Source organism: Chinchilla lanigera, unplaced genomic scaffold (assembly GCF_000276665.1).
Source record: "Chinchilla lanigera isolate Chin_1 unplaced genomic scaffold, ChiLan1.0 scaffold00079, whole genome shotgun sequence".
Lineage (NCBI taxonomy): Eukaryota > Metazoa > Chordata > Mammalia > Rodentia > Chinchillidae > Chinchilla > Chinchilla lanigera.
In genome coordinates this window covers 3,982,130-4,003,852 of record NW_004955480.1, presented here as the reverse complement: position 1 = coordinate 4,003,852, position 21,723 = coordinate 3,982,130, and the positions used below count along the sequence as shown (strand labels likewise).

General features: G+C 38.7%; 1 protein-coding gene across 4 annotated transcripts in view; it reads left to right on the top strand.

Annotated features, from left to right (window-relative positions):
* Slit2 (slit guidance ligand 2) overlaps positions 1-20,876 on the top strand; it is a 331,184-nt gene extending 310,308 nt beyond the window's left edge. For all 4 annotated transcript variants that reach the window (XM_005402479.2, XM_005402476.2, XM_005402478.2 and 1 more), the window contains 5 exons: positions 115-245; positions 12,041-12,195; positions 17,301-17,589; positions 17,763-17,974; positions 19,026-20,876. In XM_005402479.2, coding sequence (XP_005402536.1) covers positions 115-245; positions 12,041-12,195; positions 17,301-17,589; positions 17,763-17,974; positions 19,026-19,267 — 1,029 coding nt within the window. In that variant the 3' untranslated portion in view covers positions 19,268-20,876. The remainder of the gene's footprint in view (positions 1-114; positions 246-12,040; positions 12,196-17,300; positions 17,590-17,762; positions 17,975-19,025) is intronic.
* The last annotated feature ends 847 nt before the right edge of the window (positions 20,877-21,723 follow it).

Here is a 21,723-nt window from a genome sequence, read left to right as displayed (position 1 = left end):
AAAACTATAAGCCAAAGTATAATCTCCTCATTGTATTTAACAATCTTTTTTTATATATATAAAATGTGTTTGGTTGCTGTACCTCCCAGTAATATCAAGACTTCTTTCTACCAGATTGCCACAGATGAAGACAGTGGCATTCTCCTCTATAAAGGTGACAAAGACCACATTGCCGTGGAACTCTACCGAGGACGAGTTCGTGCCAGCTACGATACTGGCTCTCACCCAGCTTCTGCCATTTACAGGTGAAGATCTCTCAGTTACTTGTAAAGGTGAAAAAAATGTTTAATGAAGAACTGCTCCTTTTCTATAATTTCATGATAGGAAGAGGAGAGAATAACTTGGCTATAGCATGTGTCTCCATCTGGTTTGTACTGCTGTAATAGCACACTTCATATTAAGTCATTTATAAGGAACAGAAATTTATTTGATTTGTTTCTTACAGTTCTAGAGGCTGGAAAGTCCAAGCTCAAGAGGGGCATATCCATCACGGGGTTTTAGCTACACCAACCCATGGTTGAAAGCAGAAAGGCAGAACACACAGGCAAAAGGGGGCCAAACTCAATCTTTTATCGTGAACACATATCCACAATAACTAACCCACTCTGTCAATACCAGCATCAGTGCATTCTGCTGGTGTTGAAGGAGTGGGTTAGTTATTGTAGGACGTATTCATTCCTTGAAAGTCCCACTTGTCAGCATTGCTGCAGGGGGTCAAGTTCCAGAACATGAACTTCAGAGAACACATTCAAACGTCAGCAGCAGTGTGTATGATAGCCTTAGCACCAACATCAATTCTCTATCCAGGAAGAACCTTCAGTGAATAAGGCAAGACAAGTATATGGAAAGATTATGTTCTTACATTTTTATCCTTTAAGAATTGTAACCTTAGGGGCTGGGGATTTAGCTCAGCGGCAAAGCGCCTGCCTGGCAAGCGCAAGGTCGTGAGTTCGGTTCCTGGTACCAGAGAAAAACCAAAAAAAAAAAAAAAGAATTGTAACCTTTGAGATTAGTAATCCTTTCTTACAAATGACCTTGACACAGGCAGTGCAACAGGAGTAGCTCTGACTGCAGCAAACTGAAAGCAAATCTTTGTCAAATCAAGACTCAGCTCTCCTACAATGCTTCCGTGTGGAAATATGGGCCCAGGTTTCACCAGATGACTGGTTTTCCCAGAAAAGCCATAAATCTGTGTGTGTTTGTTTTACATATAAATCTTTCTTTTAAACACTGACCCATGGGGCTGGGGATTTAGCTCAGTGGCAAAAGCGCCTGCCTGGCAAGCGCAAGGTCGTGAGTTCGGTTCCCGGTACCGGAGAAAAACGAAAAAAAAAAAAAGAAAGAAATACTGACCCATGATTTTAATACCATATATGTATAAAAACATCTGTAGGCCAAACACACTGGCAACAAGTGGCTAGACAATGATACTGACCTGAAATGAAGCCAGGGACCTGCATCTAACTTACATTATTCTTGCAAATAGAACTGTTTTTCCAAAGTCTTACCTCTTACTAGACCCTTTATAAATAGGACTGGGAACATAAATGCCAATGGTAGCCATGAATGGAATTTGATAAGTCCATCTTGTGGTGAACTAACCTGCATAGGGCTATTAGAACATGGAAACAGACACATAATTATTGGTTTCCAAATGGAATACAATAGTTATTTAATCTCCAAATGGTTACAAACTAGTGCAAACACTTTAGGTATTAGTAGGCCTTAAATTATATAGGCTCAATGTGTTTTAGCCCATAAAAATATTTCATAAATCTGTGGTTCTTTTTTATTTCTTAATGATAATGAAGTAGCATGAAGTTCCCAGAAACTGTGGTGGAAGTTTATGGGTTGGCTTGCTAAAGCTACCATCCATGTAAAATACATTAAGATACTTGTACATAAATTGTAAAGGCCTAAATGATTATACCCAAATGAAAAACTGTGTTTGAGGTGATTTTATGTTCATTGTCATTCTTACTTAACAAAAATTGAATGTACCCTCCCTGTGACATTTATAAAAAGCATGTCATGTTGCAACCTCTTTATTAGAAATGAGAAGTCTGTGTTTCTGCTGGAAAATCTTGTAATAGAGACATATTATATAAGGCTCGGGGCAAACTTAACTTTAATTTTTGCCTTATGTTATATGATACAACATTTAGGGAAAGCTATTGTATTGCATTACTTTTTAGTAAAAGAAGAGAAGCAATAATTACCTAGAATTCATATAGGCATATTCCTATATCATAATATGAATTTACGTTAGTTATATATTGTATTAAAGTAGCTACTGATACACTAACAGAAATGTAAGTAAGGAAAGGAGAAGGGAAAGAAAAAAGAAGAATGAGAGGGTAGAGGTGGTGGAATGAGGGAGAAAAGTATAGGTATGACATTGAAAGATTTCCAAAGTACATTTCTCAGTTTAAAAAAATAAGTAAAGCCAAGTAGTATCAAAGGAGAATAAACAAATACAAGAATTCATATTTCCATGTAATTTCTTAAAAAAAAAAAAAAACAGGCATAGAGAGGAAAGAATGTGGTAGAAGGAAGGATTCCTATGAATACCACTCGATACCATCTTGATTTTGGACCATTTGAATGTCATTACTGCATCCTCAAAAAATAAGTAAATGACATAATAGAAAAGAGCCAGTGCTGCCTGACGGTCTGCCTTGATCTGAGTCCCAGCTCTGCCGCTGTGAACTGTGCGTCTTGGGCAGACTGCAACAGCTCTCTGGCCCTCAGCTGGGAAGTGGAAATAATAAAATAGTGTCATATTTGAGAAATTACAGTGACAATTTTATTATATGATGCATTTTATTATTTGTTATGTGTAAAACTTTCAGAACAGGGCGTGGACAATAGTAACTAGTGACAACGACTAGTTTCATAAATTCAGAATGTCTAGAGCTGAATTCCTTTCCTTTACTTCATAAAAACATGTGTTCTCGTCACATTGTTTAGTCATTAAAAGACATCTGTGGTGTCTTGGGCATCACAGGTGGACTGGATTTGCTCTTAATCCTTTTCTTCCCTCACCTTCAGTGTGCTGTTTGTCTCAAGTCCCAACTCTGCCCAGGCTAATTTTCTGGCTTTTGTCCAAATGTCAGAAAATGTCAGGGCCTCTAACCTTGCTCAGTCTTTGTAGAGTGTGAAATCTTGGATGAAAGGTACCACTTCTTTGTCATAGTAAAATCCACCAAGGACACTGTTGCCATCAGGTTTCCCAAAAGTTACTGAGTAAATATTCAGCCTGGTTGAATTAAATTTTTAAATTATGATTTATTTCCAATTTATATAGCATTATCAAAACTACACCGTGCTGATGTTGTGAAAGAGAATATTTTACACATTCTAATTTCACAAAACCTGTCCAGTTTAATCCAGTTTCATTGCCGTGATTTCGTATTCCAGAAGTTTGCTTTGATAAAGCACTGTTTTCTTAAGTATACACTATTGAGCATGCTAAAAATAACTTCTTACGTCAGTGTATTTTATCAGTTCCTAATTAACTTTAAATCTTAATGAAACAGATTTTATTTATTAAAATGAAATCTGATAAATTGGGGGAAAGTAATCATACATCAATTTATTATTTCTATTGGATAATTTTTGGTTTAAATGACTTGATCTTAGGTAGTAGTTATTGATTACAATAAATCAGTATGAGAAAAATAATTTAATGGAATTATGTCTGGAGTGCTAACTTGCAGGCCTTCTAAGTGGCTTTCTTTTTTAGATAAAAGGACACTTTCTAATAAAGTTATTAATACAAGATATATGCCTCTTTCTTTAGAAGCAAATTAATGTCCTTCCTGAACCAGATAAATTGTTTGGAAACAAAGATACTATGTAAAAATTAGGACAGTAATTAAACACAGTTTTAATTGGTTTTTTTTTGTTTTTTATTTTTTTGAGATGCAGTTCAGGCTGGTCTTGAACTCACTTTGTAGCTCAGGCTGGCCTCAAATGTGCAACAATCCTCCTGCCTCCACCTCCTGAGTGCTGGGATTACAGGCATGCACAACCACACCTGGCAGTTTAACTGTATTTAAAAAATTCAAGATGTAGTAATTATCCTTTTAGCAGTGGAACTGAAGTTGCATGCACATTTGCTCGTTTTGTATCTTACATCCCAGTAGGAGACGGTGGCATCTTTTACACAGGTGGACAGCTCCCTGCCCTAAGCACATAGGTAGGGCACAGAGCACACCCCGGTTTCTGATTCAGTAGGTCTTCAGTAGGCCCAAGAATTAGCACTCTAACAAGTTCCTGGGTGATATTATTTTCCAGGGACTACACTTTGAGAGCTGTTCCTCTAAAAGTAATCTGCTCAAGCCGTGCTTTGAGAGCTGGTAGTGCATGTCTCTTCCCATGTCCAAGTTCCAGTGCAGACATTCTTGGTATCAGCTTGAAATCAGCGATGTTGGGAGTTTCTCCAATGCAGTAATCAACAAATGCTACAGATCTGTGCTCTTTTCTTTCCTCCAAAGAGCCAGCTTGTAAACATTTGTCAACACCCTGCAGTATAAAGGCTTCTTATAGCAACAACAGAAATGAAACGAGCTGTCGAACAACTGAGTGTGGAACGTGCCTGATTTTTACAGCACGTAGAGAAGAGCGTAAAGGAGACTCAGAAACAGTGCCATGAATGACTGAATGAACGGCTGTCTAAACGTAAACAATATCAGGCATAGGTCCTCAGTCATGGTGGAGTAATACATCTTTATTCTCAAGAAGGCTGATAGTTTACTGCCCTTCAGAACAACCTTCTTAAATGAAAAACATTTTATAGAAAAAGTTCTTATTGAAGAATATGCTTCTTTCTTTAGATTCAAACTAACGTCATGTTCCAAATCAGATAGCTTCTTTGAAAGTACAGTTAAGTACTGTTTAAAAGTCGGAAAATGGTATGAGCCATGAAAAACTGAACTAATCAGTTTTGTGTTTAGGAGCACTTTCTGCTGCCACGTGCTAAGCTTGGTTGACTGCAGAGCTTTTGGAATGTCCTACTTAAATTTCTTTTTTTAAAAAGAAAGAATGATGGAAGAAGGGAGAAAGGAAATGAGGGAGGGAGGAAGCAAGACTGACAGAAAGAGAGAGGCAAGTGGACTGAGGAGAGAGGAAGGTAGGAAAGGAAGGAGCAAGGAAGGAAGGAAAACAAACTTGGACAGAGACAGTCTCTTGAGATAGTCTTCTTAAGAATGTAATCCACATTCAACCATTATGATCTGCGGTGTGGGAGTCACCACCATTTGCTTTATAAACTTGGGCAAATTGCTTCACCTCAGTTTCCTCCTCTCAACAACTGGAATCACATCTGTTCAAATACCGCTCTAAAAAGTGAAAAGAATAAATTCAAAGCAACTTGCACAGTGCTTAGCATAGCTAGACTCCAGGTCATTGTTCATGCCAGGGACTGTGAATGTTCTCCATGCTCGGATACCCAAATACTAATGAGTTAACATCCAAAGGCTATTGTTTTGGCCTCCAGTGTAACCTGATTATGTTCAAATGTAAAGCTTTCTTTCTATTTTACTGTATTTTACTTGCAATAATTTGCTTCAAAACCATTGGTTAAAACATAATAATTTATAAACTATTTTGTAAATCTTCCTTGTGAAGAATTCTTAGGGGTACATTAGACATAAATATCTTTGAGTTCACATAACTTCCTATTCCTTTTGGTTTAAAGAGATAGGAAGAGCCAGGCATGGTGGTGCACGCCTGTAATCCCAGCACTCGGGAGGCTGAGGCAGGAGGATCGTTGTGAGTTCAAGACCAGCCTGGGTTACAAAGTGAGTCCAAGGCCGGTTGAACTGCATATCGAGACGCTGTCTCAATAAAAACACACACAAAAATAAATAAATAAATAAAAAATAAAGAGATAGGAAGAGACATTTTTATTGCCATTCTCACTTCATGGATGGAATATCTTCCACCCAGAAACATCAAAATGTAATGACTAGTTGAGTTTCCCTGCTTTTTGATTCCTGTTCCATTGTGTGGGCTATGCCACCAAATATTTTAAATTTGTAAGGCAAAAAGCTGGAGTTCACATAAGCAAAAATGAAATTTTGCCTTTATTAAACTATTAAAATAATTTAATATTTGTGGTTGATATAGAAATATAAAAAGTGTCATTGTTAGTGGGTGCTACATGGATGGACAAAAAATATTTCAGAGGCCTTCTTTTCTGTTAAACCCCAGGTTTTAAAGCCCTTTTTTATGTAGCAAACCAAACATAGAGTTGAGAAATTGCACCCTTTTCATATATCTTTTGTAGTCTAGAAATTCAAGAAAACAAAATCTCAGGTAATCGATAAGTGTAGTAAAATGAACTTACACAATAATGGTAGTAAGTGAAGTTTATGTACCCAGTGGAGAATCTCAAAGTTAAGTGGTTTTCTTACTACTTTCTGTGACTCATCAGATGTATAGTTCCCCAGGGATCAGTGAAAGAGAATTTATCAATACTTATCAGAACAGGAAAGGACATTATACACTGCAAGTGGATGTGTTAAGCGCTAACTATGAGAGACGGCAAAATCCATGTTATCTCAGTCTTACAGTATAACAATTGCTATGTCAATCACTGCTTTTCTTTTAAAAGCATATGTAGGCACTGTAATCTGGGACAGGCTTCTCCCCTGCATTATCTCATGTTAAAGACTACAGCTTGGAAGACACATTTAGAATATCAACTCTGACGTAATGTCTTCTGACGCTATAAACACAGTATCATCTTATAAAACAAAGACTCTGAGGGTATTCATTTGGCCATACTTCCATGTGAAAGGTCTGAGATCAAGCCAGAAGTTAAAGTTATAATTCTTATAACATTCAAACTTGCATTAAAAGAATATTTTTTTAATTAAAGTGATGTGTTTTAGAAAATGTACCAAGTTGTGCAATCATCATATAAAATTTTTTATTATGTGACTATTCCTGAGCTATTGGAGAGAGACATCATATATTAAAGGCTAAGCACCAGTGATAACAAATGGAATGTGTATAGTTATAAGCACTCTTTTGTAAAATTAATTTTATCAGTACACTTTCCATGTACATAATTATCACATTAATCATGGGGAATTTCTACCTGTACACAATATATCTTCTTTTTGTTTGTTTCTTTAATTGAAAAAATGGTGCATAAAAATTAAGAGAACATAAAATCTGAGCCTGGCTAATTTGCCTTCAAATTTGTGTAGCTATTAATTAGCTGTGTCACCTTGGTTACCATAAATGCCCAAATCTTGTGTGATTTAAATGAGACGACACCTGTGAAGCTCCCAGGACAGTGCCTGGCCAATACTGTGTGCTATATAATTCTTTACTCTTATGTTTTGTAATACTGTGATGAGGAAAAAAAGAGGGGAAACTAGAGCTACATTTACCCAGGGTCGTACTTCTAAGGGAAGTGGGCAAGATATATCAAGTTGAGCAAGGTATAACTCTCAGCATTGTTCTTGAAGATACTGCCAATAAAAATTCCAAAATTTTCTCAAAAAAATGAGTCTCAAAAGATCCTATCCTAAATAAACTTCAAACTTGTTAATTATATATATATATAGATAATCAAGTTAATATTACTTTTAAAATCCCTGTTGCTTCTAGTACATCTCCCTTTATGTACTCCATGTATATTTATTGAATGTCTATTTCCCAAACACTCTTCAGGATACATGAAAGAATACAGACATAAATAATACATAGCCCTTATTTTAAAGCAGCTTATAATTGGTAAGAGTTAAAACTTGTACTTAAAAATAAGATGTAGCAAACAAAGGTGTAAAGATGTAAAGTGAGTTGAAGGAAGGATCTACCTCTTGCTTCCCAGCTGGAACACAGCACTAAGGTGCATAAAACCTTAACTATCTTGAGCCAGGGAATGATGCTGCATCAAACACCATGATTAACATTGGCCTCGCTGCATTGATTGTCTAAGATCGATGTGTGACCAAAACCCGTGCTTCGGTATCTATGCATCTTTCATGTACAATTTTGAAAGATAAAAGCAATGCCTCATTATTAATATTTATAGGCTAGTTATGGTCAGTGTCTATAGAATTTCCATACAAAATCATTTAGAAAGCTGTATGTGACCACAAAATGCAGGAACCAATACTCAAATCTAGATTTGTCTGACTCCAGAATCTCTATGTTTAACAACCAGCCATAATACAACTCAGCATATCTCTTTAGAAGAGAATCCTATTTAAGATTAATGACAGTTGATATACAATGTTATTTAGCAAGTAATATCCTAGGCTACTGTTTCTTCTGTCAATTTTAATAATTTTACTGGTAGGATAATTAAATATGTAGAAGGCAAAAAACATTAATTGTTATTTTGAATATTTATTGTTTTAAAAGTTGACATCTGTGATGGGTTATTAAAGATCTCTGTAACAAGAACTCTTTTAAGTACCTGGAGCAAAATAATATTTCGTGCTGTTTCATTTCTGTAGAAATGCCCTTAAATCAAAACCTTTTATTCTGAGTCAACAAACAGTGGAACATGACTAGACTATAGTGGTAAGAACCGTGCAAAAATGTTAATACATTTTTCTATCATTTTCTAGGTTTGACCTTTTTGCACATCTAAATGTCAGTGCTTGGAAGTTTAAGCAATCATCTTGCACAGGAAATATTAACAATTCACATTTAGGTCTAATCTCTCAACTGTGTGCTCCTGTATATCCATTTGGAACCTCTTTTCAATCTTTCCAGAAAATATCCCAGATATCATTAATGTTCAAAATCTATTTCTGACCCCAATTTGTATTCTGCCATTTTCTACCAGTAGAGTGAAAGTGAGTGTATTCTCAATACTGCACTAATATTAGTTCCATTTTCTGCTTTGTCCCTGTGATTTTGGTTACTGTAACAGCAGAGTTAGATTTGTAACTATAATTTAAAGCCATCTATCATCTATTTACAAATTTCACCAAACTTTATCGTATTTTCCATCTTTATTTTTCTTCACTTCAATTTCTTAATTTTTAGAATTTTTCATCTATTCATGAGTTTTTGAAAGCCTTCTCAAGATTTTTAGAAGGCAGCCATAATAACTGGTATACATTGGCCTTTAAAATTACAGTAAAAGACTGGATTGACACTTGTCATTGCTAGACTCCTTAGAAACACTCATTTTCTTTACATTGCTATTTCCATCTTTACAGCAAGCAGACTTCTCTGTACTGTCACTTGTAATGGGCACTACTCTGAAAATTGTTCTGTAATTAAAGGTATATTATCAATTAACAAGTTTTTTAAAGTGCAAAGATTCTATCAGGTTGGTCCTGTCTATATTGGTGTGCATGCTTGATTCTGGTAAATTCTAACATACACTGTTAAGAGAGCAGGAAATCCTTTCCATCAATCCCCTACTGTCAGTGTCACCAGAGTGCATTTGGCACTGTAGAGGTTCCTGGTCTTTCTTTTTAATTTTTATTTTAAAGAGAAAAAAAATAACAAAATGAAAACAATATAGACAAAAACAATACAGCATAAAAACAATACAGGATTTCAAAACAGGAGATGATAGGAATTAACAATGGTTGTTATATTGCATCTTGTTGTCTTCAATGAAGGTTCTCAGTTTACCAGATGTAAGAATGTAAGACTGATCAAACAAAGAGGGTAAAAAGTAATAAAGAATTAGAAATGATATAGTGCTTCACTAAACAAGATGGTAGGAATTCAACAATAGTTGTTGTATTGCATATTGTTGTCTTTGAAATAGTTGTTCAGATTACCAGATATAAGCATGCAAAATTGGTAAAAAAAAATGTAAGCATTAACTGTGCCTTTCAATAAACCAATAGACAGTAGCAGTATAATTATTCCACCTATCCTTGTATATACATATATATTTTTCCCTTCCTCCTTTGTTTCTTTTCTCTTTTTCCTCATCCCAGTTGTTCCTTCCCTTTGAGCAATTTCTTTCCCTTTCACAATATCTGTTGTACCTTTTGGTTTTATTTATTCATTCAGGTTCTTAAACTAGAGAGACAGTATGATGCGTAAACATGAGGGTCTGATTTGTTTTACCTTTGAGTATGGTTGCTAGTTGCATCCATTTACCCATAAAAGCCTCAAGTTTATAGTTTTATAGCTGAGTAATACTTCATTATATAAAAATAGCACATCTTTTTCATCATTCCTCCACTGATGGGCATTCGGTTGTTTCCAAGAGTTAGCTATGACAAGTTGTGCTGCTATAAACATGAGTACACATATATCACTGTGGTGTGATGTTTTCAGTTTTCCTGGAAAAGTCCTGGAAGGGGAATAGCTGGATTAAGTGGGACCTTTAATCTTAGTTTTGTGAGGAATCTCCACACTGATTTCCACAGTGGTTTCACCAGTCTACACTCCCACCAATAGTGGAGAAAGATTCTTTTTTCTCCATGGCCCCCCCAGCATTTGCTATGGGTTGATTTCTTGACGATAGCCATTCTTTCTGGGGTGAGATGGAATCTCAGTGTTGTTTTAATTTACAGTTCTCAAATGTCTAATGATATGGAACATTTTTTCATGTTTCTTTGCCATTTGTATTCCTTCCTCTGAGAAGTGTGTATTCATCTCAGAAGCCCATTTTTTGATTGGGTCTTTGAATTTTGTGGTCCTGATTTTTTTTTAAAATTCTTTGTATGTTCTAGATAGAAGTCCTTTGTCTGATGGACAGTTGGCTAAAAATTTTTCTCAATTCATGGGTTTTCTTTTTACCGTGCTGGTGATTTCTTTTGATGTGCACAAACTTTTCAATAAGATGAGATTGCAGTTGCTGATTCTTTAAAGTATTTCCCATGCAGTTGGATTTTTGTTCATGAACTCTCTGCCTACACCTATGTCTTCAAGATTTCTACCCACTTTCTATTCCAGTAGATTTAGTGTTTATCTTTTAACATTTAGATCTTTGACCAATTTTTACTTCTGTTTAGTGCATGGTAGTAGACATGGGTCTAGTTTTAGTCTTCAGCATGTGGAAAGCTAGTTTTTCCAGCACCATTATTAAAGAGGCTATCTCTCTTCCAGGGAACATGTTTGGCCCCTTTGTCAGAGATAAGGTGGCTGAGTGTGTTTGTAGTTGTGTCTGCATCTTCTAATCTGTGGCATTCATCCTCAGGTCTGTTTTATTGCCAGTACAATGCTGATTTTATCACAGTAGCTTTGTAGTATAATTTCAAGTCAGGGATTGTGAGGCCTGCTGCCTTTCTTTTGTTGCCCAGGATTGCTTTTGCTATTCTAGGCCTCTTATGGTTTCAGATGAATTTTAGGAGTGTATCCTCTAGATCTGTGAGGTATACTAATGATATTTTCATGGTGATTGCATTGAATCTGTACAACAGTTTTGGGAGTAGGACCATTTTTCTCAATGTTGGTTCTTCCTATCCATGAGCAAGGAATATCTTTCCATTTTCTGAAATCCTCTTTGATCTCTTTTTTTTCAGAGTACTGTAATTTTCACTGTATACTTCCTTTGTTAGACTAATTCCTAAGTATTTTATTTTTTGTATGCTATTGTGAAAGGTGTGGGTTCCCTAATTTCTCTCTCCTGGTCTTTCCAGTGCTATTAGAGTGACCGTATCTTACCAACTAGAACTTTTGTGGCACTGGAAAGCAAATGTATAAATTACCCTTCATAATTGAGAGAATGTGGCTAGATAATAAATAAATCTACTCAATTCCAATTCCTTCAGTGGGAAAACTACTGTTATGTTCAGCTCCTGAGAACTTGGATTGGTATATCTGAAACACATGCTTTAAAAAGATTAACTTGGGGAAGTAAAAAGAATTAAGGTAAGTTATTTAGACATGCCAGGTCTCCACAATGACTACCAATTATGCACTGCAAATGTATACTAATAGAAATTTTAAAAATTAAAATTCCTAAATTTAAGGAAGCCCCCGCAATATCAACTTCCTTAATATTAGTTCTGAATGTCTTTTCCTAGGCAACGTTGTTGTAGTTGCACTTTAATGAAAAGAAAATAGGACTGGCTAAATTGTTCTTCTGTTGTAGCGTGGAGACGATCAACGATGGAAACTTTCACATTGTGGAGCTGCTTGCCTTGGATCAGAGCCTGTCTCTCTCTGTGGATGGAGGAAGCCCCAAAATCATCACTAACTTGTCAAAGCAGTCCACTCTGAATTTCGACTCCCCACTTTATGTAGGAGGTAAGCTTTCTTCTAAATTCACTGGATCCCCAAACCCTGTGGTGATTCTCATCATAGACTAGTGCTAGTTATTGATGCCTGTTGTCACTGTCACTGAACAAGAGTGATCCATCACTGAGATGAGGGCAGCAGGAGAAGAACAGAGAGAGCACCAGGTAGGGGTTAAGGGAACATTTTATAATTCCGACTCTGGGCCAAACTAAAGGTGTCATTGGGATAGAGAATACCAGTTAGTGTTTCCTTTATGTCCAGCACATGCTAGCTGATTTACTCATCATATCACTGAATTTCATATTTATTTGGTCTATTGAGGAAGAAAATTTACTAATGGTCAAACCAGATAATGAAGAAAATTATGAGACCAGCTAATGCAAACAGGGCAGTGGATGGCCCCACCCCAGCTCCCTTAAAGAGGTAAACCCCAGCTCCCTCAAAGGTTATCTAGCTGGATTTCCTGCAGCACCAACTGCTCACTCATGAATATAATGGGATGACCATCAGTGAAACTCAAGTGAATAATGAGATTCCATTGGGCCAGGAAGGAGATCTCCTCAGCAAAGTCCTTAAGGTTAATGAACAATAGGGAAGGTTAGGGCTGTAAATGAGAGAGTAAAGATGCTTGGCTTTATTTTTGAACAAGAAAGAAGAGTCAGTAGATGAGAGAAAGAAGTGCAAAGAAAGTTTCTAAGAATCCCAGAAGAAAAGACCTACAAAAGAGGGAGAGCCCCTTCTTGCTTCCAATGGGAGGAACAAATATAAACTGGAAAAAGCATTGCAAAATTGAGGAAAAGGAGAAAGAAAGCAGAGGAGGTTAAAATGAGGTACATGTAGTTAAATTACATTAACCTGAGTTGAGAAATTTGATTCATTTTATAGATAAATAATCTAAAGTTCTAAACAAGTCAATGCGTTTGATTTCATCATGATAGCATTAAATTCACATAATTCCTTGCATGATAGTAATGTTAGGGTGCTACATCACTATCTTAATCTGCCCCCCCACCGGCCTTCACTGAAGGCATTCTTTGGACTTGTCCTCTAAGCCCAGAATGCTTCTATTTTTAATAATTTCAACATTAGGAAATTATAACACTTTGATAGAGCTGCAATTTTTAGAAACAGCTCAAGATTTCCTGTGACTATGTGTGGAACACCCATCATAACCTAGGCGCTAAGGTAATGGGTACATGAAGGGTACCAAGAGAAACGTAAATGTCTTCTCTGCTCCCAGGAAATTAAAGAATGAAAGTGCGTCTTCAGTAGCCACACACAACGCACTGTCATCGCAGTTCCAGCTGGCTTATCTGATTGACTTATGGGAATCACAGCCGAAACTCAGTGATAAGAGATGCTTAGGGATGGGTGAAACAAGTCCCCAGTGAACTTGTGATTTCAAAGAAAAGAAATTATACTTACTGAGTACATGCTATGTAGCTGAACACAATGCCTCTTTTACAAGCTTAATCCTCAGGGACCTTAAGAATTAGGTCATACTTTCTGTTTTGCACTCCCCTGGGGGGCAGCCTCAGGGATTTTATCACACTTTTCCCCAAGTTCTCAAGGCTCCTTGTGGTAGGGGTACATACTTAAGTCCAAGTGTGCCAGACTCCAAAGCCACCAGCTGCCACTCACCTCTTCATAAACAGTAGAAAGCAAAGCAGTCTGTTACGTGGCTTTTAGTTGTTTATTTCTGGACTTGCGCTTTGCTTGATGTTATAATGCTTTCATTAGAAACCATCTTATTTTAAACCCCCTTTAGAATGTGATGCAAAATTCTAAAAATAATAATTAAATACAGAATGAGATTGCTTAGGTCAGAATATTTTTTAGAGGGGAAAATCTAGTTTTTAATGTCGAAATGGAGAGTGCTAATGCCTCTGAGGGTAGAGGGTTTGGATGAATTCAAACAGTACCTCTGTCTACCCAGGCTTGAAGGAAACCACCTTCTTCTGGGCTTCACTGTCAGGGAACACCCTGGGCACTCTGCCTTTTGGCTCAGAGAGCAGTGAGGTCTCAAGGATGATTATGATTTTTAAAACACAAGGAAGCTGTGAGACCATGACCTTGAGGGCACCTTTGCAGAGGCGTGAGGGCCTGAGTCAGCAAAGGGAAGTGTGGTAAACAAGGCCTGTTTAAAAACAGGGCTGCCTCAAGGAGACCTGCCCGAAGCTGCTGCACCCTGAGCCTCAGCCTTTGCAGGTGTATTCTCAGGTGAACGGACCAGAGCTGGCCCATGTGGGGGCATTACTTATCCATGACACGGTGTTTATGTAACATAAGAACAATTTAATCTTTGTGTTCTTCTGTGTAACAATCCAACCAGAACATTTGCTACCTAATTGGGGGTTTAAGCCAGAGTAAGATGCAGACAGACATCAAGATCTGGCCATACGTTACAGATCTTCTCCTGGTTCTGCCATTAGTCGAAAGATCTCAGTGTGGACACTTTGATCCCTTTCATGACATTTTGATGCATGTGGAATCTCCTAAGCCTCAAAACTATCTACTAAGTCATCTGTTGGTTCAGTGAATTTTTTCTATAATCACTGGCTTATAAAATATGACTTTTTAAAAAATCATGGGTCTACTTTTATTTATCAAGTTAGATGGAGTTTCCTAATCAAGCACATGAAAAGGTTGACTCAGAACAGTTCTTGGCTGGGAGTGCAGTTCAGTGGTGAAGCACATGCTTAATAAACATGAACAGGCCTGAGACCTTGAGTTCAACCCTCAGCATAAAAAAAGTAAAATTTCAAGTAACTCAAATATTTGGAATATTTCCTGATTGCATATGTCCTGTTGAAAGTTCAATAGATGTATGATGTACAAAACATTTTCATTTACAAATTACTGTTATCAAAATTAGACCTTTATACCTGTGTGCTTCAGGACTATAAAGAACACATTCACGAACTGTTTTTCCCTGCTGTGGAACTTTGTGTTTAGTCTTGGCTTCTGCACATATGGGCATTGTACCTCCATCAAAATGAACCATTCAAAAGAGTTTTGGGAGAAGTTCATTTTTAATCTCTGAAGAAATGATCATAAATATGTGGATGTTAAGTCCCACATGTTTATGATGATGAATGCATACAATTTATTTAGAATGACTTATGCAGGGCAAAGAATTTCTTGTCACTTGTCCTTTCCTGGAAATGACTGTGTGGTAGTGACCCAGTTTCCAAGGCTAGAGAGATACACACTGAAAGGCTGTATTTATGGAACTTCAAAGCCAAGATACATAATTCAGCACTTGTCCAAGTATGACCATGGACCACCTGCATCAGAATCAACTGTGCTGAATTTTGGCATTAAGTTTTCTGCAACTGTCCTGTATCCTACAGGATCAGAACTTCAGGATGGGGAGAGACCTGGGAAGCTGCCTTGTGAGCTCACACCACAGGTGGTCCTTATGTATGACAAGCTTGGGCACAGTTACTCTGGTCTATCTGCTCACGATACAGAGAACTCTAAGCCCCAGAGAAGGGAAATGACTGGCTCAGATGTACTCAAAACCAAAATTAAACACTTGATCCCTTGCCTGGTGCTTTTGTTCACATAGCTGCCTGACTTCGATGCATGCAAAGATTCAAATGATGTTCCTTTGATAAGAAAGAAGACAGCACACATGGCAGAGCCCCAAGTGCTATGGTTCACAATGTCTACAACCACAGAAACCCCCCCAGAGGGTGTATGCCTGGGCTCCCACCCCAAGTCCTCTAGCCGGGAGCTCAAAGTCCAGGCACAGCTGGGGCATGAGCACCAAGGTCATCCGCTCCGCTCCGAAGGCCTTTGGTGACCTGGATAGTTGCCTCCTGTAGGATACCATCCAGGAACTATTTCAGGGTCTGGCTCAGGCCATGGAAACATTCTTCAGTTTTGCCAAAATGAGAGTTACCAGACAACTGTCACTAGTGGAATGTATTTCTGCCAATACTGAAAATATTCTGTTGGAACATGAACTACTTTGGTACTCCTGAGCTTTTGAAATGGGAAGCTTTCGCTCTCAATTTAGCAAGAAAAATACATGATGTGAATGAGGTGCTGTCCTGATAAAAAGCAGGGTGGGCTTTTCAGGCACTGGCCTCCCTGACTGAGCTGACGATGTGGCCCCTGCTACACTGGGTTCCTGGCTAATCTGGACTTTTCTAGGACCAGAGGGAGTAGTGCTGTGAACCTTGGTTCTCACTCCTTGGAGTTTGGTGGACTGAACCATGGCCAGAAGACTAGAGAGTCCTCTCATCAGTCTCACTGTCACCTGGACTTGCCAGGTGACACTAAGCATGCCCACTCTGCTCTCTGAGTCCTGGCTCTTCCTCTTTAAAGTAAGGATCAGACTTAGGAGACTACAAACTTCTTTGCTGAACTCCAGGCATCCCACGGGGTGTGCAGTCTGGAATGAGGGAGCCATGGAGAGGTAAAACTCATCTCACTCCTCCACCAGGTTGTGGTAGTTCTGGTTCCAGGCTTTATACATGTACGTATCTGTGTGTTATGGTTTGTGTGGGTGTCCCCCAAAAGCCTCATGTGGCCATGGGGCAGGCTTTTAGAGTTTGATTGTGGGTGTGAGAGTTACACTCGCCCTGGGGTGGATAGTTTGCATATGTAAGGGAGAGGAAGAGGGTGCTTGAGGCCATTCTGCCCTGGTGTGTGGTTGTTGCTTTGCTATGTTTGGTCTCCGTGAGCTGTAGCCCTCTGCCATGTGCCACTCTGCCTTGTAATCTGCCAAGTACCGACTGAAACCTCCACGAACTGTAAGCAAAATAAACCTTTCCTTCCTTAATTTCAGGCGTCAGGTATTTTGTCCCAGCAGCAAGAAAAAAGTAACCAAAGCACTGTGCAAAGTGTTGTTTGAAAGAAATTTAAAAATTAAATATTAACTGCCAGTGAACTTGCTCCTTATTCTAAGCATGTATTAGAAATTCCTGGACCTTCTTCCAAAAACAAACAAAAAAGCACATCTCTCTCCTCCATCCGCGTGCTCCCTTACCCAAGACATCTGATTTACTGGGGCTCCATGAGTTCCCAAGCATCAATATTTCTGGGTCACAAATGGCTGAGGACCCCCTAGACAGCCTGACCTGTTCCATGCCGCCCCTCTCCAGGCATGCCTGGGAAGAACAATGTGGCATCTCTGCGCCAGGCTCCAGGGAAGAATGGCACCAGCTTCCACGGCTGCATCCGGAACCTTTACATCAACAGTGAGCTGCAGGACTTCCGGAAGGTGCCCATGCAGACAGGCATTCTGCCCGGCTGTGAGCCATGCCACAAGAAGGTGTGTGCCCATGGTACATGCCAGCCAAGCAGACAGTCTGGCTTCACCTGCGAGTGTGAAGAAGGATGGACGGGGCCCCTCTGTGACCAGCGGACCAATGACCCTTGTCTTGGAAATAAGTAAGTTTGGCCTCCTTGAACATATGTGCTCAACTCCTCACAGTAAAACCTAGCAAAAGTAGGGAGGAAGATAGAGGGAGGGAAGGAGGGAAAGAAACCAGCCCATCAGCGCTCTGAGCCTGGTCTTACCTCTTCTGAGTGCACATTCATTTCTGTGTCCCTCCACCCTCTAGATGCGTACATGGCACCTGCCTGCCCCTCAACGCGTTCTCCTACAGCTGTAAGTGCCTGGAGGGACATGGAGGTGTCCTTTGTGATGAAGAAGAGGATCTGTTCAACCCCTGCCAGACGATCAGGTGCAAGCATGGGAATTGCAGGCTCTCAGGATTGGGGCAGCCCTACTGTGAATGCAGCAGTGGGTACACTGGAGACAGCTGCGATCGAGGTAAGCCAGCCTAGCCCAGTACCTCCTGCTCTTGGCACAGTAAGAGGGGTGTGCCAGCTCTGATCAGAGAGCAAAAGTGGAAGGAACAGCAACAGAAGAGCAACGGGAGAAAATACCAAGTCTTTGTATTACTTGAAGTTGCTGCTGTTGTATTTTAAGGTGTTAAGAAGGCGCCAGATGTGAAAGAGCCTAATCTCCCACAGTAAGATTTTACAGGGACCTGAAAGAGCTTGTCACAACTTGATTTGCTGTGAATATTCTGCTTTTTACCCTGCGATGAAAGCACATTTCTTTTACTTACCTGCTACCTTTACCTGTTGGTCTCATCCACATCTATTATTTATTCAGCTTCTGGCCCAGAGACGATGCCACTAAAAATTCTACTCTGGTTTTTGCACACAATCACCCTAGACCTTAGAATGAATGGATTTATCACAGCAAATTAGGCAGGTGAGGAGGATGGAAAGAGGCTGACTTTTTGGCCTTCCTTGCCTCCAGCTGGCACGGACTTTGTTTCGTGCATCAGACAAACATGCCCGCAGAAGCTTTCAGCAGATGTCTCTTTTTTGAACTACTTCATAGGAGGGTAATTTATGAAGTTAGTGGAATGTTACTTATATTAAGTAACAGATTGGATAATACTAAACTCTGGGTCTAATAAATTAAATGGCATTCTCTCTGAAACTACTCCCCGTGGTAAACAAAACCAGCTGCTAGTTGTATAAAAACAAAAGATGTGTACTTTTTCCCATTTTGCAATAAAGGAAAAGATTTAAGAATCCAATTTTCTTGTCAGTGCAATAGCATGGTATTTATAGTCTACACAGAGGGCACTCACTTTGCCGGAAATAAAAACCCATGAGGAGTATTTTTCAAGGAATAGTAGGCCATCCCACCAGCTCAAATTATGTAATATAACACTAAAAAAATGCCTTTACAAAGGGAGAGAAGCAAGGCCCACTCATTTGAGATGTGGATTCACTCAGGGTCACTTTTGCATGACTTACGGTGCCTGTCCTTAAAATGCTTCTGCCTTTCTGTTATTTTCCAGAAATCTCTTGCCGAGGGGAACGGATAAGAGATTATTTCCAAAAGCAGCAGGGCTACGCCGCCTGCCAAACCACCAAGAAAGTCTCCCGCTTGGAGTGTAAAGGCGGGTGCGCCGGAGGGCAGTGCTGCGGGCCACTGCGGAGCAAGCGGAGGAAATATTCTTTTGAATGCACTGACGGGTCTTCGTTTGTGGACGAGGTTGAAAAGGTGGTGAAGTGCGGCTGCACGAGGTGTGCGTCCTAAAGGCGTGTCCGAGGCTGCTCCCACCTCGGGCAGAGGTTGTAAAGTATACTTCTTGGCCAGGTTGGGCTCATTCATGCTTCATAGTGGAAATATTTGAAATATATTGTAAAATACAGAACAGACTTATTTTTATTATGAGAATAAAGACTTTTTTTTCTGCATTTGGAAAAAAAATAAATAATAAAATAAAAGACACGCTTGAACTGAAGCTTCCCCTATGCTGGAGAAGTGTGAAGAAAGCTATCGTTGGAAGCCTCAAAACCACCATGGGGTCCATTGCAACGGGATCCACCTTTTGAACATGCTGAAGATGAGCAGAAGCACATTCGGTACCTGAGAGGCTGATGAGCTACTATGCACTGAGGTGAAGTCGCCCGGAGCATCAAACTTGTGTCCCTGATCTACACCACGTAGTTCATGAGGACAGGTGAAGCACACGTGTGTGAATGAGTCTGCCGGGCAAAAGAATGGAACCCCGGAATGCACAGATAAAGGAAACAGATGAGGAAAGACCTGCGCAAAATATAGAGTATCCTGAAGATCTGGGCTCCATTCTCCAGTGGAAATGGGAATGGCGAGCTATGATATATTTTACCTTCTTTCTCAATGTCAGCATGTCAGCAGAAGCAGCACACAAAAGTGATTATTTACCATTTTCCAGTATTAATTTTTTTGTAATATAAATAATAAAGGAGATGATAAAGAACCAATAGATTATTGATAAATAAATTAGTAATAATATGAATTTTTGTTTCTATGAGTTCTAAACAGCCCTATACAGTATTCACTTTCAATGAGGAATATTTATTGTATCAAAGTACATTGTACTTAACGTTTTAGACCATTCCTTTGCTGATTCTCGATGCTTTAATATATATTAATTTATAATTATCCTGATATTTTTGTACATTTTTCAAACTTAAAAGAAATCAGGATTTTTTTTTTTTTTTTTTTTTTTTTTTTTTTGCAATAGTACTAACATAGGGTGTTATCTCCGGATAAATATATGTTGGTCTGTTTGTTGACCTTGACAGATGACCAGTGTGTCACTGCCGTACAGGCGAGCACATTCAGAACGCCTGCAGAGTGCATGCGGAAGTCCAAGAGTAGGAAAGGCTCCTCTGCATGTGAGACTATCCTTGCAAGGGCAGAAGCAGCCCTTCCTTCTACATCTTCTTCCCACAGCAGGGAAATGGTGTGCAGCCCTCGGCACTAGGAGTAGATCTTTTACAAATTAATATTTTCTTCATGGGTTCTGCCATTTTATTGGGGGGGTTGGGAGAAAAGAAGATTACCATGTCAAAAATTGTAAGGTTTCCGCAAACAATAAAACTTCTTTATTACCTTAATGTTTCTATATTAACACATTTGCTGCTAAATTACGATGTAGAGTTGATAATGATTTATAGCGAACTGTGCTTTACCCTTATTAAATTACCAGGGTGCCCTGTAAAGATGCAGATGTTTCTCCCCCTCCCCTTCCCCCCAAAAAACTTTTTACAAAGAAAATTAGATGTACATGTATAATTCAGTGTGCTTTGTCTTTCTCCAGACTGATATCAGTTACACTACTGATGTTTGTAAATTAAACAGATATTTACTTCATTAACAGCTTGTTGGTTTTCTTAGAAATGACACAGTAAATGCTTCCTTCAGAATTTGCAAATCAGTGTGACAGAGAAAGAATCAAGAAGACAATGTATACCTTGTTGTCGCCAGGTATCGGTTTGAAGTTAACATAGTGTCACATCTAGGGATTTTTGAATAGCTACATAAAAGAGATGTACCTTGCTAGGAAAAACTGTACATATTTAATTATTTCTTTCTTTCTCTCTCTCTCTCTCTCTCTCTGTCTCTCTCTCACACACACACACACACACACACACACACACACACACACACGGGCAAAAGATCTCTGAGATAAAATCTAGCTAAGGTTATTGTTTTTGACTTTGTTTTTCTTCCCCTCACTTAGAACCCAACCATCCTGACCTGGTAACTACTGAGATAAGCAAAACAACATTGACTGAGTAGATCATTATTACTTGGCCACGCTGATAAACTTTTTTCTTTCCCTCTAGGAAAATCACACCCATACACACAAAAACATTCTATCTCACAGATGTGGCCATCCAATTATGTATTCATCGTCATTTAAAACACTTCATTTTATGTTATATAAATATTATGTAACCATTACAAACCATTCATATAGTCTCATTGGCTGCTTTCTTAAAAGGTTTTGAATCACTCATTAAGCAAAGAAACATCTGTAAATATAATATGATTTAAATTGGGGGTTATAGATACACGCTGCATTAATGACCAGTGTTGGCTGATTGCTTATTATGTGAAAGGAACCATGGGAAGAGCTTTGTATGACATATCTCATGCATCTCTATAAATCAATGGAATTACTGTGCTCCTTGTTTTACACTGGCATCCAAGGCTTGAAA